Raw genomic sequence first — 12601 nt, 5'->3', positions numbered from 1 at the left:
TTTTTGGACCTGAGCATATTCCAGAACTCTTTCTTAAGAATTTGCGTTTCTCATTCAATGCCAAAGCCCACCATTTACTCCATTCAGGCCTCTCTCTCAGCATTCGTTTGAACATACTTTTGCCCCACATTTTTTATTGTCATATATGAACTGTTGAGTGATTTAGTACTTGGCAATCTTTCATTGAATCGTGGGTTCGAAATTGGGTCGAAAGTATTCTATAACAAAGAAATCGTACAATTCAGAGGCGGTTTCAAAGTCTGTGAATGCAAATTTGCGTCGCATCCCTTCCAATTCTTTCCGCCAAATGGCCAATAGATGGATCTTGTAATTATTATGATGTCTGTCCACAGTCGCGTACAGCTCACTCGAGTTGACAGTTGTGATGAAGACAATCCCATGTTATGACGCCTCAACTAAAAAGTTGACAACACGCACAACAACAAAAGCAGCAGACAATGAGTCGGTTCCGTCACACTGGCGAAACGTGCTGGGCTCACTGCGCTTGTGACATTCGTAGGTTGAGTTGTTGGTATACAATTACTTGGTGAAATGAGTCCAAGTTTAGCACAAAAACAACAAATGAAAAGACTGAAAAACAAGCGCATAATGATTTATTATGCGGATTAGACCAAAAACGGTAAATCGCGTGGTATGACGTACGTTAGATATTGTTTGGCCAAGAAAGTTGAGAAACTCGTATTCAGCCCGTGAAATTGTGACATGAACAAATGAGGAACGGATGCGGACTTCAAGCTGATATCATGTTAGTTGCCTACATTTGTAGAATGCTGAGCGCTTGTGTAGCACGTGGCAGTTGCGCTGGTGTATGAACATGTTTGCGAATACAAAACAGGGTGCTGGTATAGAACATTCACCAATAAAAATTATGGTGCGCTTAAATTAAGCGTTCGTTTAGTTGTTTCAACGAAACGATCAAAACAGAGAGTAGTAGAGGAACATGGTATTGAGTTCCTCTCATAAGTTTTCGAAGGTTTCAGAGACGATTCATATATAATATATTTATGTCGAAAATCAGTAAAACACTTTCAGATTCACTTTGGCAAGGAGTCAGCGACCAGATTATCAAAATATCTCGAAACTGCGCAGCATTCGCAGTACGCGCATAGAGTTTAATCTTGAGCGCTGCAGTCTGTTTTCTTTTTATTGCAAATTGTAAACTCTACGCTCTTGCGCGGTAAGCTTTCTGGTGCTATCATATCTAAGCAAACAGCGTTTTAAGCGCTGTGTCAAACTCTGTCGCTCTTATTAACTCTGCCGCTAGAAACGTCAACGACGTCATTACAAGTATCAGGCGTTGGGTGTACTATAGTAGCGGTGCGCGTCACTTATTAACCCTGCGCCAAGTAAACGTAATAAGTCAGTGATCAGTGTAGGAATGCGCTGCTGCAGTTGGATATCCAGCGATCCAGGGAGCGCGCAGGTGGCAGGAGGAAAGCGTCGGCGAGCGTTGCGCAGCAATGACTGGCGTAATATTCATAATAATTATAATAATGAATTATTTTTCTTTTTTCTGCTGCTGGTTGCTGTTGTTGTTTGCCGCTTTAATATTTTTTCCACTGTTTTAAATAAACATATTTTTAACTCAGCGCATGGGGCGGCTAGCTGCCAGGCGAGAGTTCGCTTGGTTGCTTGTTTAAAGTTTCATCCGCGTGTCTGCTGGTTAGTAGCTTTTCTCGAGCGTTTAGTGGCGCACTTGGCCAACGGATACCAGCGGTTTCGAAAATTAAAAGCGAAATAATATCGGAAAATTTGTTATGTTCAAAACATCATCGCCCTTAATTTCAGTAGTTTTTTGCTTTCCGAGTGAATAGGAAGTCCGCTTGTGTTTACCGTTTCGTCATTTCGGTATCTGCATGCTTCAGCAGCGGCGTAACGGTTTCAGTTCTAAAATTCGTGCATTCGTTTGCTTGCCATTTGTGCGTGGTCGCTTGAGGCGTGGCAAAAATGTGTTAAACAAGTTGCTTTTAAGTAAAGAATTCATAATATGCGGTCTATACGAGACGCCAAAGAAGTTTGAGGTAGGTCTATAAAATCTACGCGTGCTTTCCGTACATGTTCATTCTATAAACCAATGTATAGGGTATGATTATTTAGCTTTCATATTTGTGTAAAATTTTGTCAGTGCGTCCAGTAAGGATTGCCATTTCATCGTGTTTAGATTCATTTTCGTACAACGCTTGTCCAAGACTAGTACGTAAATTTATGTTCTCGACCAAAAAAAAGTTGAAAAAGCCTTCATTGAAAAGTCATCTTCTGATGATTAGTCAACAAAGAAAATTGTCGCTATTAGGGTGAGTAAAATTCTCGTGTCGTTCAAGGAACGCAATTGCATCCACAACAATTATTGGTTTGGTGCGGATTGTGGCATGGTGGCATGGTGGCATGGTGGCATCAATGGATTTTTCTCTTTCGAAGTGCAAAGCTTGGCGACGCATTAGTTTCGAAAAATGACCCAGTTAAATGACCGCCCGGTCATCGAAAATTGGCATAAACGGTTGGTGATCATTTGTCTGACATTTTGTTATGCGGCTTTAATATATGTAGCCGAAATCAGTGGTACCTTTTTATTCAGTTACTCACACCAGGTGGTTCTAAACCCGGCTAAGACAAAGTTGGGGGACAATTTCCGATTCCATAACTGGCTTTAAGAGTCTTAGGTTTCTCCATGAGTAGATAAATTTGCTGAGTAACAGTAGAAGCTATTAGTCAGCACACAAGCCACAACTTGGCTAAGAGTGCCAATAACAGGCTTGACACGGGTTGAGCGCTGTATTGTAGGTAACATTTACCAATATGCAATTGAGGGGCAGAAGTGAGTTCATCTTTTTCCTAAATACATTCTTTTTTTCTTTCAATTCTTAAGCAATAAAAATATAAAAATAAGCAAGTTTCTGTGTGTATCGAAGCCCACCCAATATTTATGCTATCAGCATTATTTTGGTGCGCTGCGAGTCGGCTAATACCATATACACGTCTACGCGGTACTTGAAGCAACGAAGTACTTAAGTATGGGTGTTGTGTACAAACCGCCGAGTGGTTTTGCGTCACTCTTGATGTTTGATTTAGAAAACATGCGCGGAGTTTGCGGTATGGAAATGTGCTTCGCAAAGCAAGAACCCTGAGTCTGTTTACACAGACTGTGCTCGGCAACACAGTAGCATGAGACAGACGCTGTGGAATTCCCAAGCTTCTTGAAATGATGTGAAATCAGAAATTGTCACCGACTGTTGTTGTAGACAGTTTTTCATAGGCGTAAGCGTTTGTCGAGCTGTGGTGACGAAAGTGTGCCGTGCGCTTAGACCGGGTATTTTCACAGCTGAAATGTGAATGCCAATCAACTGGCACATATATATTAAGCAGCATATTTTATTTACTCCTCTTATTTGCACAACACAACATAACATAAACAAGCACTAATTTGTTTCATTTCTTCTCATTCGCGTTTCAGGTAAATATGAAAATCCTTGACGGCTCATTGCGTAAATTGGCGCTGCCTAAAATTCCGCCACAACACTTGCGTAAGTACACTGACCGCCTCATTGGCTGTATGCGCCTGTGCGCCGTCGCCCGTCGCCTGGGCGCGCGAGAATTTGCACACATTAGAGGCAATTTAGTTGACTGCTATTTTTAACGATGCGGCGCGTTGAACATTTTGCCTTTTTGTTGCAAACTCTCGCCACAATTGAAGTCAATTTGCACAATTCATTAGCGCCAGCAGCAAAAGTATATGCCGACGATGCGTTGTTGTTGCCGCCTGACTGTTATCAATTTGTGCACGCTTTGATGGTGTGGCAGTTCATGCGTTTCGGTGCTGCCAACCCATCTCACGGCGTTCCCAGGCGCGACGTGTTCGCACAAAGACAATATATCTACTAATTTAATAAATTGAATGGACAGTGAAGAAACGCGAAATATTGGGTTAAAAAATGAAAAGTAGTCTATTATGATGCCGATTGCGATCAGGCGCTCAAGTCGTGATATTCGAAAAAAGAAATAGAGAGCTTTAGGGTAGTTGCTAATAGCCTTTTCGCAAAGATTTAGTACATTAAGAGTATAATTGAGAAACCTGTTTTTTTGCACAGCCAGCAGGTCGATTAATGATAGATTCGATTAACGATCAGATATTATACTTGCTTGTGTTCTTCATTTTGTATATTTTCTAATGATTAAAATTCATCAGCTGACTGCTATTTATCCATCCACACAACCAAATTCATAGCCTAAACAAAAACCCGCAGAGATGCATTCCAGTTTCAACTCGAGTTGCAGTAAATTAAAATTTATATTTAGTATCTAATCCATCTAAATTAGAGCTTCAACCGAGCAAAGCCCAGTCAATTGATCAACTAACTCCTCTGCGAAAAGTCCATTAGCAGTATCTGATGCAACCGGATTGTAGAATATTTTCACCAATGTTTGTTTAATCTAGACAGCATTAGGACAGAAATCAAGCTCAAGAATTGTTTGCTATGATTTGCGGTCGGAATACGCTTTTAGAATGCTCAGTTAGAGAAAGTACTTCCTCAGCTTATTGTAGGTAGCGCTTATAGTTGACAACTAGTGCGGCGCTAAATCCTCGCGGCCGCCATAAGTCAAAGCAAAATTGTGCCCGAATACTTTAGCCGCCCGCCGCAGCTTTTACTTTAGACATATAATCGCCACCTGACCAAGTCGCCAGCAATCAAGTCAATTTAATCAACTCGTCTCCTAATCATTGCAGTCTTTACATTCTGCATGCTTACAGCACCCAATCCCAAACTAATCAAGACTAATCTGTATTAGTGTGCTTTTTCATTTGCATAAATTTACAAAGTTGTTGTGACAAGTTGTTTGCAGCTACCGGCGCGCGTGCTAGTCGACCGTTGTCAAAAGTGCATTTATACATATGTAGGCGCCTGTCGCGCACGTAAGCGGCCTAGGCCGCGCGATCTGCATGCGGCTACAGCTACTTGCGCAGGCAACACCTCACCTCCATGATCTGTGAGAGAGGACTGCTGTTGTTGGTTGCATATTTGACTGGCGCGTTTGCTGTTGCATGCCAACTAATTGGCTAATTGATTATTGGCTCTCTTTATTTCTATTATTAGGTGGCAGGTGACACATAAAGCGACAGGTGGCCGCGCTTAGCTTTTTGCAACGGACGCTTGGAATCTCGTAGTTTTTGCGAAGAGTGGAGGGTTCAAGCAAATATTGAACATCTCAACGTTGCATTACTCACTTGCGTCACTTGGTAACAGTATAGTTTTGTTTCCGCAGTAGATGAGAATTCGATATGATGCACTCGCTTAGTGCGCGCTGTTCGATGACGTGGGCGCTTATGCCGTTTGCCTTCCTGTGGCACACAGGTTCACTTGTTGAAAACTAATACATATAAATGTAGAAAGTGTCTATGCGCGCGCACTCTTTACAAGACCTATTAGCAATGACGGCGCTTTTCTTAATTAAAATAAATGAAGTGGCGGCGGCCTGGTCACGTATTGTGGCGATGGCATTTATGTGGGTAGATGAGCGATAACAACGCGCTACAGCGGTAATTAGCACAAGCTTTAGCTTGCAAACGGGCTTGGAGTACGTGCCGACGCTTATACTGCTGATTTTTCTTTAATTTTCGCTGTTTTTTTTTTTTAATTTTGAATTTTGCAAAGACGCTGTGGCGGCCGCTAATTGTTATTGACGTCAGCGTGCGCGTACAAGTATAAGAGCCCGACGCGCGGCCACACTGCGTTTATCAGCGCAGCCGCTATGTGTGCGCTGTTGTAGATATTATGTTTGCGCTCGTGTTTTGCATGACTGCTGGAGCGTAGCGAGCAAATCGCAGCGTCGCGCTTTGTTTACCGACGGATTACGTAGTCTTCTCGTTCACACTCTCATTCAGCTGCAGCTGGCCTCGGCCTGATAGCGCCGTCGCATTTGTTTTGGCAATTAACATGGTCGCACACACGCGCACTGCAGACATGCACACTTCATATGCACTTAAGCAATTATCGGGTTGGAAAATAAGCGGCAAAGAAACGCGCGTAGATAAAATGTAATACTAAAATACTTGAGATCAGAAAATTTTGGAGAAGCAATATAGCCACTACATATTTATCGTTGCGAGTTGTAAGGAAATATGGTGGTTTCGATATGTACAAGTTGATCTGCTAAGATTTGGTCGCGTGCGCGTTGCTGACTTAATTACCAAACATGCAGATGACGGCCCAGCAGAAGCGCGCTACACATTAAGTTGTTATCGCCAAATTATCAAGCGCTTACGTGTACGGTGGGCGCTGGTCCAGTGCGCCCAATTAGGAGAGTTGCTGCCGCAGATAAGCGATCTGCGCCTATTTGTCAGCGCTTTTAAACTGCTGAGTGATGTATGGCGTGTTTGTCACGCGTCGGTATGCGCATAGCAAGTTAGACATTTTGCCACAACGAAGCGCGCTCGGCTCCCCATCTCACCTTGGTAGAGTTAATGAGCATTTGCTAAGTTTAATTGTGGTTTTTTCTCATTGACAGCCTTCTGGTTGGCGCAAGCTACGCAACATTGTGCAATGGACGCCATTTTTTCAAACCTACAAGAAACAGCGCTATCCCTGGGTCCAACTGGCCGGTCATCAAGGCAATTTCAAGGCCGGTCCCGAACAGGGCACCGTCCTAAAGAAACTCTGTCCAAAGGAGGAGGACTGCTTTCGTGTGCTCATGAAGGACGTCTTGCGCCCCTATGTACCGCAATATAAGGGGCAAGTGACCAGCGAGGATGGTGAATGTAAGTACAGTATGTATGAATATCCGTAAAAACAACTCTTAACTGTTATATAAATTCAGTCTAATGAGGAATATAAATCTCTCGTTTACAGTATACTTGCAACTGCAGGACTTGCTGAGCGATTTCAATCAGCCCTGTGTTATGGACTGCAAGGTCGGTGTGCGCACTTATCTCGAGGAAGAGCTTTCCAAAGCCAAGGAGAAGCCGAAGCTGCGCAAGGATATGTATGAGAAAATGATACAGATTGATCCGGATGCACCCAGTGAGGAGGAGCACAAGGCGAAGGGTGTGACTAAGCCACGTTATATGGTCTGGCGCGAGACGATCTCCAGCACAGCGACACTGGGCTTTCGCATTGAGGTGAGAGCGACCGCTGCAGCGCTAAGCATACTCACGAGTACTAAAATAGACAATTTTCTTTTGCAGGGCATTAAAAAAAGCGATGGCACTAGCTCCAAGGATTTCAAGACCACGAAGTCCCGCCAGCAAATCAAACAAGCCTTTCGCGAGTTCGTCAATGGTTTTCAACATGCTATGGTGAGTGTTGTCAACAAAAATAGCTCATCTCTTTTACCCAATAGCTTTCCGAATCTAATCTAATTGAGTCATTTTGAGCGAATTACTTTAATATTAGACTCCTGAAGAATACATGTATAACACTGGCATTAATCTTTTGTGCCTTACAGCCCCGTTACATACATCGTCTGCAGGCGATTCGCGCCACACTCGAATGCTCCGACTTCTTTCAGACACACGAAGTTATAGGCAGTTCGCTACTGTTCGTGCACGACCACTATCACGCGAGCGTGTGGCTAATTGATTTTGCCAAGACCGTCGGCTTGCCCGAAAACCAAAAAATCGACCACAGAAGCACCTGGACGGTGGGCAATCATGAGGACGGCTATTTGATTGGCATCAATAATTTAATCGACATTTTCACCGAACTCGATGCAGAAATGGCCGTTGAAACTTCGCTAACGCCATCTTCGGCCTCTTCGTCGGCCTCGTTGTCGCCGAAACGCAATTTGAGCGAATCGGCACTCGACGACACAGCGTCCGGCAGCATGATGAGGGAAGGAGAAGTGGTCTTGGAGACGATTAAGCCAGCAAAGGTAGCTACAGTCGCAGACACTCAGTCAACGCACAGTCCTATCGAAACCGGCTCAACAGCGGATCAGCCGTCTTCCAGCCTATGCGCCTCTGCAAAAACAACGGAGGAGAAAGAGTCAGTGGACGGCTCCGAGGAGGCACGTTAAGCCAGCGTTCTTGATGCTGTACGGCTTTTGCACGCATTGCAGATTTTGATGAAAAGTCGAAGGCCGCTCGATGGCTTCACTTTAACCATTCACTAGGACTCTTAGAAGCCCCGTGAATATGATGGATAATAAAATAATAGTTTTTAGCTGGAAATTGAATTACTCGTAAGCACGCAAGACTGAACACATAGTAATTTATTGAGTTACATACATACATGCATGTATTTTATATGAGCCTACATACATACATACAAACATATGTACCACTAAGTAAATAAGCAGAAATTACAAGAAACCTAATTTTAAGAAAAAGCTACTTGTAGCGGAAACGAGAGAGCGGAACAAGGATGGGCGCTAGACAACAGAACAACCGACAGTGCTCAACACGAGGGCGCAGCATTCGTGCGCGGCACGATCTGATGGAAGCCTTGCTGATTTCGCGACTTCGACAGTAGATAATTAGAGCTATTGCACTATTTAAGTTTAACGGTATATGCAACAAACACTTCAAGCGGCTTGAAGTGGCAAAATGCGTTGCGGTAGTTATGTAACTGTATTATCATATCCTGTAACCAACAAATTAAGGCGGCGCACAGCGTTCGATCACTCAAAACGATTATTATTTGTATTTGTATTTTATCATTTTCAAATGTCACACACATCATTAGCCTTATCAATACACACACACACACATACACATAAGTACATATGTACGCACACAATCACTGTTGTTGTGTTTAAGAAATAACTGTAAAACTTTTTGACGAGGCAATACTTTCAATAAAATGTTTGCAAAACAATTGGCTTGTGCTTAAATTACAACAACAACTTTCAGAACATCTGTTACAACAAAAGTTTGTATCTCAATAAAAACCGCTATTAAAGCCAGCGTTGGGTTGGATATCCGGTAAGTAATGTGTGATATCCGACTTCTCTATTTCCACTTACCATATTCAAATACCACTTACCTTGCCTACCTCCAATAGCTCTTCTTGTGTGGGAAAACAATGCCAAATCCTTTTTAAAACAAAAATACAAAAATTTTGCGAAATCGTTTTTGAATAAATCCAATTCCAAAAAATTTATGACGAGTTTTTGTGAGCTTAAAGTGACTGCTAAAAAATCAAAATTTACTGGAAAATTTACCAATATCGAGAAGTTTTGGATTTGAAGTAGATAGAAAAACACTTGGAAATGTTCCCCCACCTTATTTCACGGGCACTTACTGAAGAGAAAAGGCCGTTTTAAGCATTATTTCGTAAAAAACCGTCGATTTGCAACACATTTTTAATTCTCTAAAATGTAGCGTAGTTCCAAATTAAAATTTTCTTAAATGAGATTATAGCCCATGCGATTCTGCAAATTTCCACATTTTTAGATTTTCTCTAGGACCTCTAGTTTAGAAGTTATTAGCGTTTTTCTATTCTGCGGTTGCTTGCTGCATGCTTCTGGTTGCCTGGTAGAAATCCTGGATTTTTGTGCCAAATTGAAATGCAATTTTTCTGCAGCCGGCAGCGGCAGCGGAGGCACCCAAAAACTTGCCGGTTGCCGTTGCATAAGCAAAGGGGCAAATTTGAAATGGCGGAAGCGGACAAACAGGATGTATGCGGGACCGGATATGGAAATAGGGCGGGACCGGAAACGGAAAATAACGTCACCCAACTTCCGGTTTAAGAGTGTTTCCGGAAGTAACAAACCGGAAACGGAAATAGCCAAGAGGAAGTTGGGTTACCGGATATACCATGTACCGGATGTTGTCATATTGCCGAAACAGGAAACGGTGGACGGATATGTTGTATTTTCGTTCCGGGCTTTAACCGGATATGTAAAATTGGCACTTCCGTTCCACCACTTCCGTTTCCGGTTTACAACTTCCGGAAACACTCTTAAACCGGAAGTTGGGTAACGTTATTTTCCGTTTCCGGTTCCGCCCTATGTCCATTTCCGGTCCCGCATACATCCTGTTTGTCCGCTTCCGCCATTTCAAATTTGCCCCTTTGCATATGCAACGGCTACCGGCAAGTTTTTGGGTGCCTCCGCTGCCGCTGCCGCTGCCGGCTGCAGACAAATTGCATTTCAATTTGGCACAAAAATCCAGGATTTCTACCAGGCAACCAGAAGCATGCAGCAAGCAACCGCAAAATAGAAAAACGCTAATAACTTCTAAACTAGAGGTCCTAGAGAAAATCTAAAAATGTGGAAATTTGCAGAATCGCATGGGCTATAATCTCATTTAAGAAAATTTTAATTTGGAACTACGCTACATTTTAGAGAATTAAAAATGTGTTGCAAATCGACGGTTTTTTACGAAATAATGCTTAAAACGCCTTTGTTTCTTAGGTGAGTGCCTTGAAATAAGGTGGGGGGAACATTTCCAGGTCTTTTGCTATCTACTCCAAGTGCAAAACTTTTCGATATCGTACATTTTTTAAATAAAATTTTCAAATTTAATACTTAACTGCTTACGGACACCTGTTCAATATTTAAGGCTCATTTTCATGTTTTTTGGCAATAAAATCTCTTCAAAAAGGCAAAAAGAAGAGTCCAACATTATTTTTTTGCATGAAATTCTGAATTCTGAATTCAAATTGAGAGTAGAATAGCAACATTTCGATTAAGCCGTGTTATTTGGCCAATTGGTGAATGAAAAGCAGCTTCGTATTTATTTTCAAACATTCTTTCGTTTATTTTAGTCGTTCATTTTTATAATAATTCATATTAACATTTTAGTATTAATAATTTATTGACTTATTAACGCTTTATACAATTATTTGCCATACACATTTCGATAATTATAACGGTTTCCCTTTTTGTTTTTGTTTCTTTAATTTTTTCGATTCACATACAAATATAAGTAGAAAAATTAATCATTACATAGAAATGTTTTAGTGAGTTAGTTAGTATTCATTAATATTAGACTGGCTTTGCTGTTTTGCTTCCACTTCGAGAACTGGAAGTTAAAGAAACTATTTGAGCATTGAATTCGAAAGAAAACTGGCTTCGCTGGCCGCGCATCCTTGCTCAACACACTGGGTAACTGGAAAGCGACGCGACAAGCTGTTTGCCTGCGCTATCATGTACCGTTATGTCTCGTTTCGAGCCATGTGCTGGCGTTAGTTGTGGGTTTGTTTGTTTACATTTGCTACAATTTTAGTTTAAATGCTACTGAAAAAATCTCCGAAAGGGCAGTTTCTGAGTGTTGTCGACGTTTTGGTGTTTGGAATTTCGTATTCGCATTTGCTTCTTCTTCTTCTTCGATTTAAAAATTATTAAACTTATGCATAAGAAATTATTGCAAAATATATGACACATTATTTCATTACAATTAACTTTGTTGTAAAGTCATTAGTGCGCTTAAGTTAAGATTTATTACAAAACGAGTATAGAGAAACACAGCAAACCGCTTGGTGGGCACTCGGCACGCGCCACACGGCGGTCTCGTGTTTGTTCGTGCCAAGTGCCGTTTGGCGCTCAAATCCATCAGTTTGCCGGTTCGTGTGAGTGTGTGATTTGTTGTTGTAACTTAAGAACAATTCGTATTTATAAAAAATATGTTTATTATATATAACGGTAAAAACTATGCTCAAACGACCGGTGGTTCGGTGCCATCGTCGGTTCTGTGATCGGGCGAAAGAGAAAAAATCAAAGGAAAAAGGTGAGAAAACTTGAGAGTAAATTCATAAATAAAAAGGCAATAAAACGTAATAAAAATATTATTATATTAAAAAATTAAAACTAAGTTCAAATAAAAAAAACTTAATTTGCAATAAATTATATTTCACATATCAATAATATCGTAATAATAATAAAAACATACTTTTTTTTTTAGAAAAATTTACAAAAAAATACAAAATAAAATCAGCAAGGAAGGGTTTAGTTCGGTTAAGTTCAAGTGCGAGGAAAAACTTTCAGGTTTGCTGAATTTGATGTTAAAAACTGTTGCGAAACTATTCAACAGGTCTTGCTCGAAGAAATCGAATGAATTCCAACTAAGTTTGGTATCTTATTATTATGTATAAGCTAGGACGTAGCAACACTTGAGATCAACCTAGTAACTCAAGTAAGATATAGATGATATAAGCTGAATCAAAGGGGCTTCATTTAATATGTGAGGTATATGAGGCAAGGCACCTTAGAGCCGTCATTGGCAGAATGGGGGCGGATCGGTACTCCCTTAACCTCTTGCGGTCTACGCGAAAGCTTGGTCAGCGCTGGGACACAATCCGTACATGGGTTGTCGCAAAAGCCTTTTGGCCCAAGATCGATGTTAAAAGATCAGGTGATCTCTTTGCCCTCAGTAAGGCTAGCCTCTCCCCAGTAGTGGGACTTTTAACGGGCCATTGCCCTATTGGCGTCTACGTAGTAAGATTGGGAATCCTCCCAGATGTTATCTATCGAAGCTGTATGGAAGAAGGTGAGGTGGAAACAACTCAACACTTCCTTCTTGACTGTCCCACGTTTGGGCGGTCAAGACTTAAGCACTTGGGTGCGCATACCTTTGGACATCCCTCCGAGCTGGCGGGAGTGGAAATTAAACGCCTGTGCAAGTTTGCATTGGCGACTAAGCGTTTTG

The 12601-nt window shown here is 41.6% G+C and overlaps 2 protein-coding genes across 4 annotated transcripts in view; one reads left to right on the top strand and one right to left on the bottom strand.

The window, feature by feature from the left end:
- The window catches only part of LOC120775099 (inositol-trisphosphate 3-kinase B-like), a 28278-nt gene extending 19450 nt beyond the window's left edge, over positions 1-8828 (top strand). For 2 of the 3 annotated variants that reach the window (XM_040105110.1, XM_040105109.1), the window contains exons 2-5: positions 6523-6772; positions 6864-7132; positions 7199-7309; positions 7459-8828. In XM_040105110.1, coding sequence (XP_039961044.1) covers positions 6523-6772; positions 6864-7132; positions 7199-7309; positions 7459-8028 — 1200 coding nt within the window. In that variant the 3' untranslated portion in view covers positions 8029-8828. Of the gene's footprint in view, positions 1-1710; positions 2043-6522; positions 6773-6863; positions 7133-7198; positions 7310-7458 lie in introns of those variants that run through there. The other variant, XM_040105111.1, reaches the window with a different exon arrangement.
- A 1918-nt stretch (positions 8829-10746) lies between these two features.
- Positions 10747-12601, bottom strand: part of LOC120776117 (basement membrane-specific heparan sulfate proteoglycan core protein) — a 158692-nt gene continuing 156837 nt past the window's right edge. The window contains exon 47 of the mRNA XM_040106621.1: positions 10747-11645. Coding sequence (XP_039962555.1) covers positions 11612-11645 — 34 coding nt within the window. The 3' untranslated portion in view covers positions 10747-11611. The remainder of the gene's footprint in view (positions 11646-12601) is intronic.

Source organism: Bactrocera tryoni, chromosome 4, assembly GCF_016617805.1.
Source record: "Bactrocera tryoni isolate S06 chromosome 4, CSIRO_BtryS06_freeze2, whole genome shotgun sequence".
Taxonomy (NCBI): Eukaryota; Metazoa; Arthropoda; class Insecta; order Diptera; family Tephritidae; genus Bactrocera; species Bactrocera tryoni.
The sequence above is the reverse complement of the archived record's forward strand: the minus strand, read 5'-3'. Positions and strand labels throughout refer to the sequence as shown.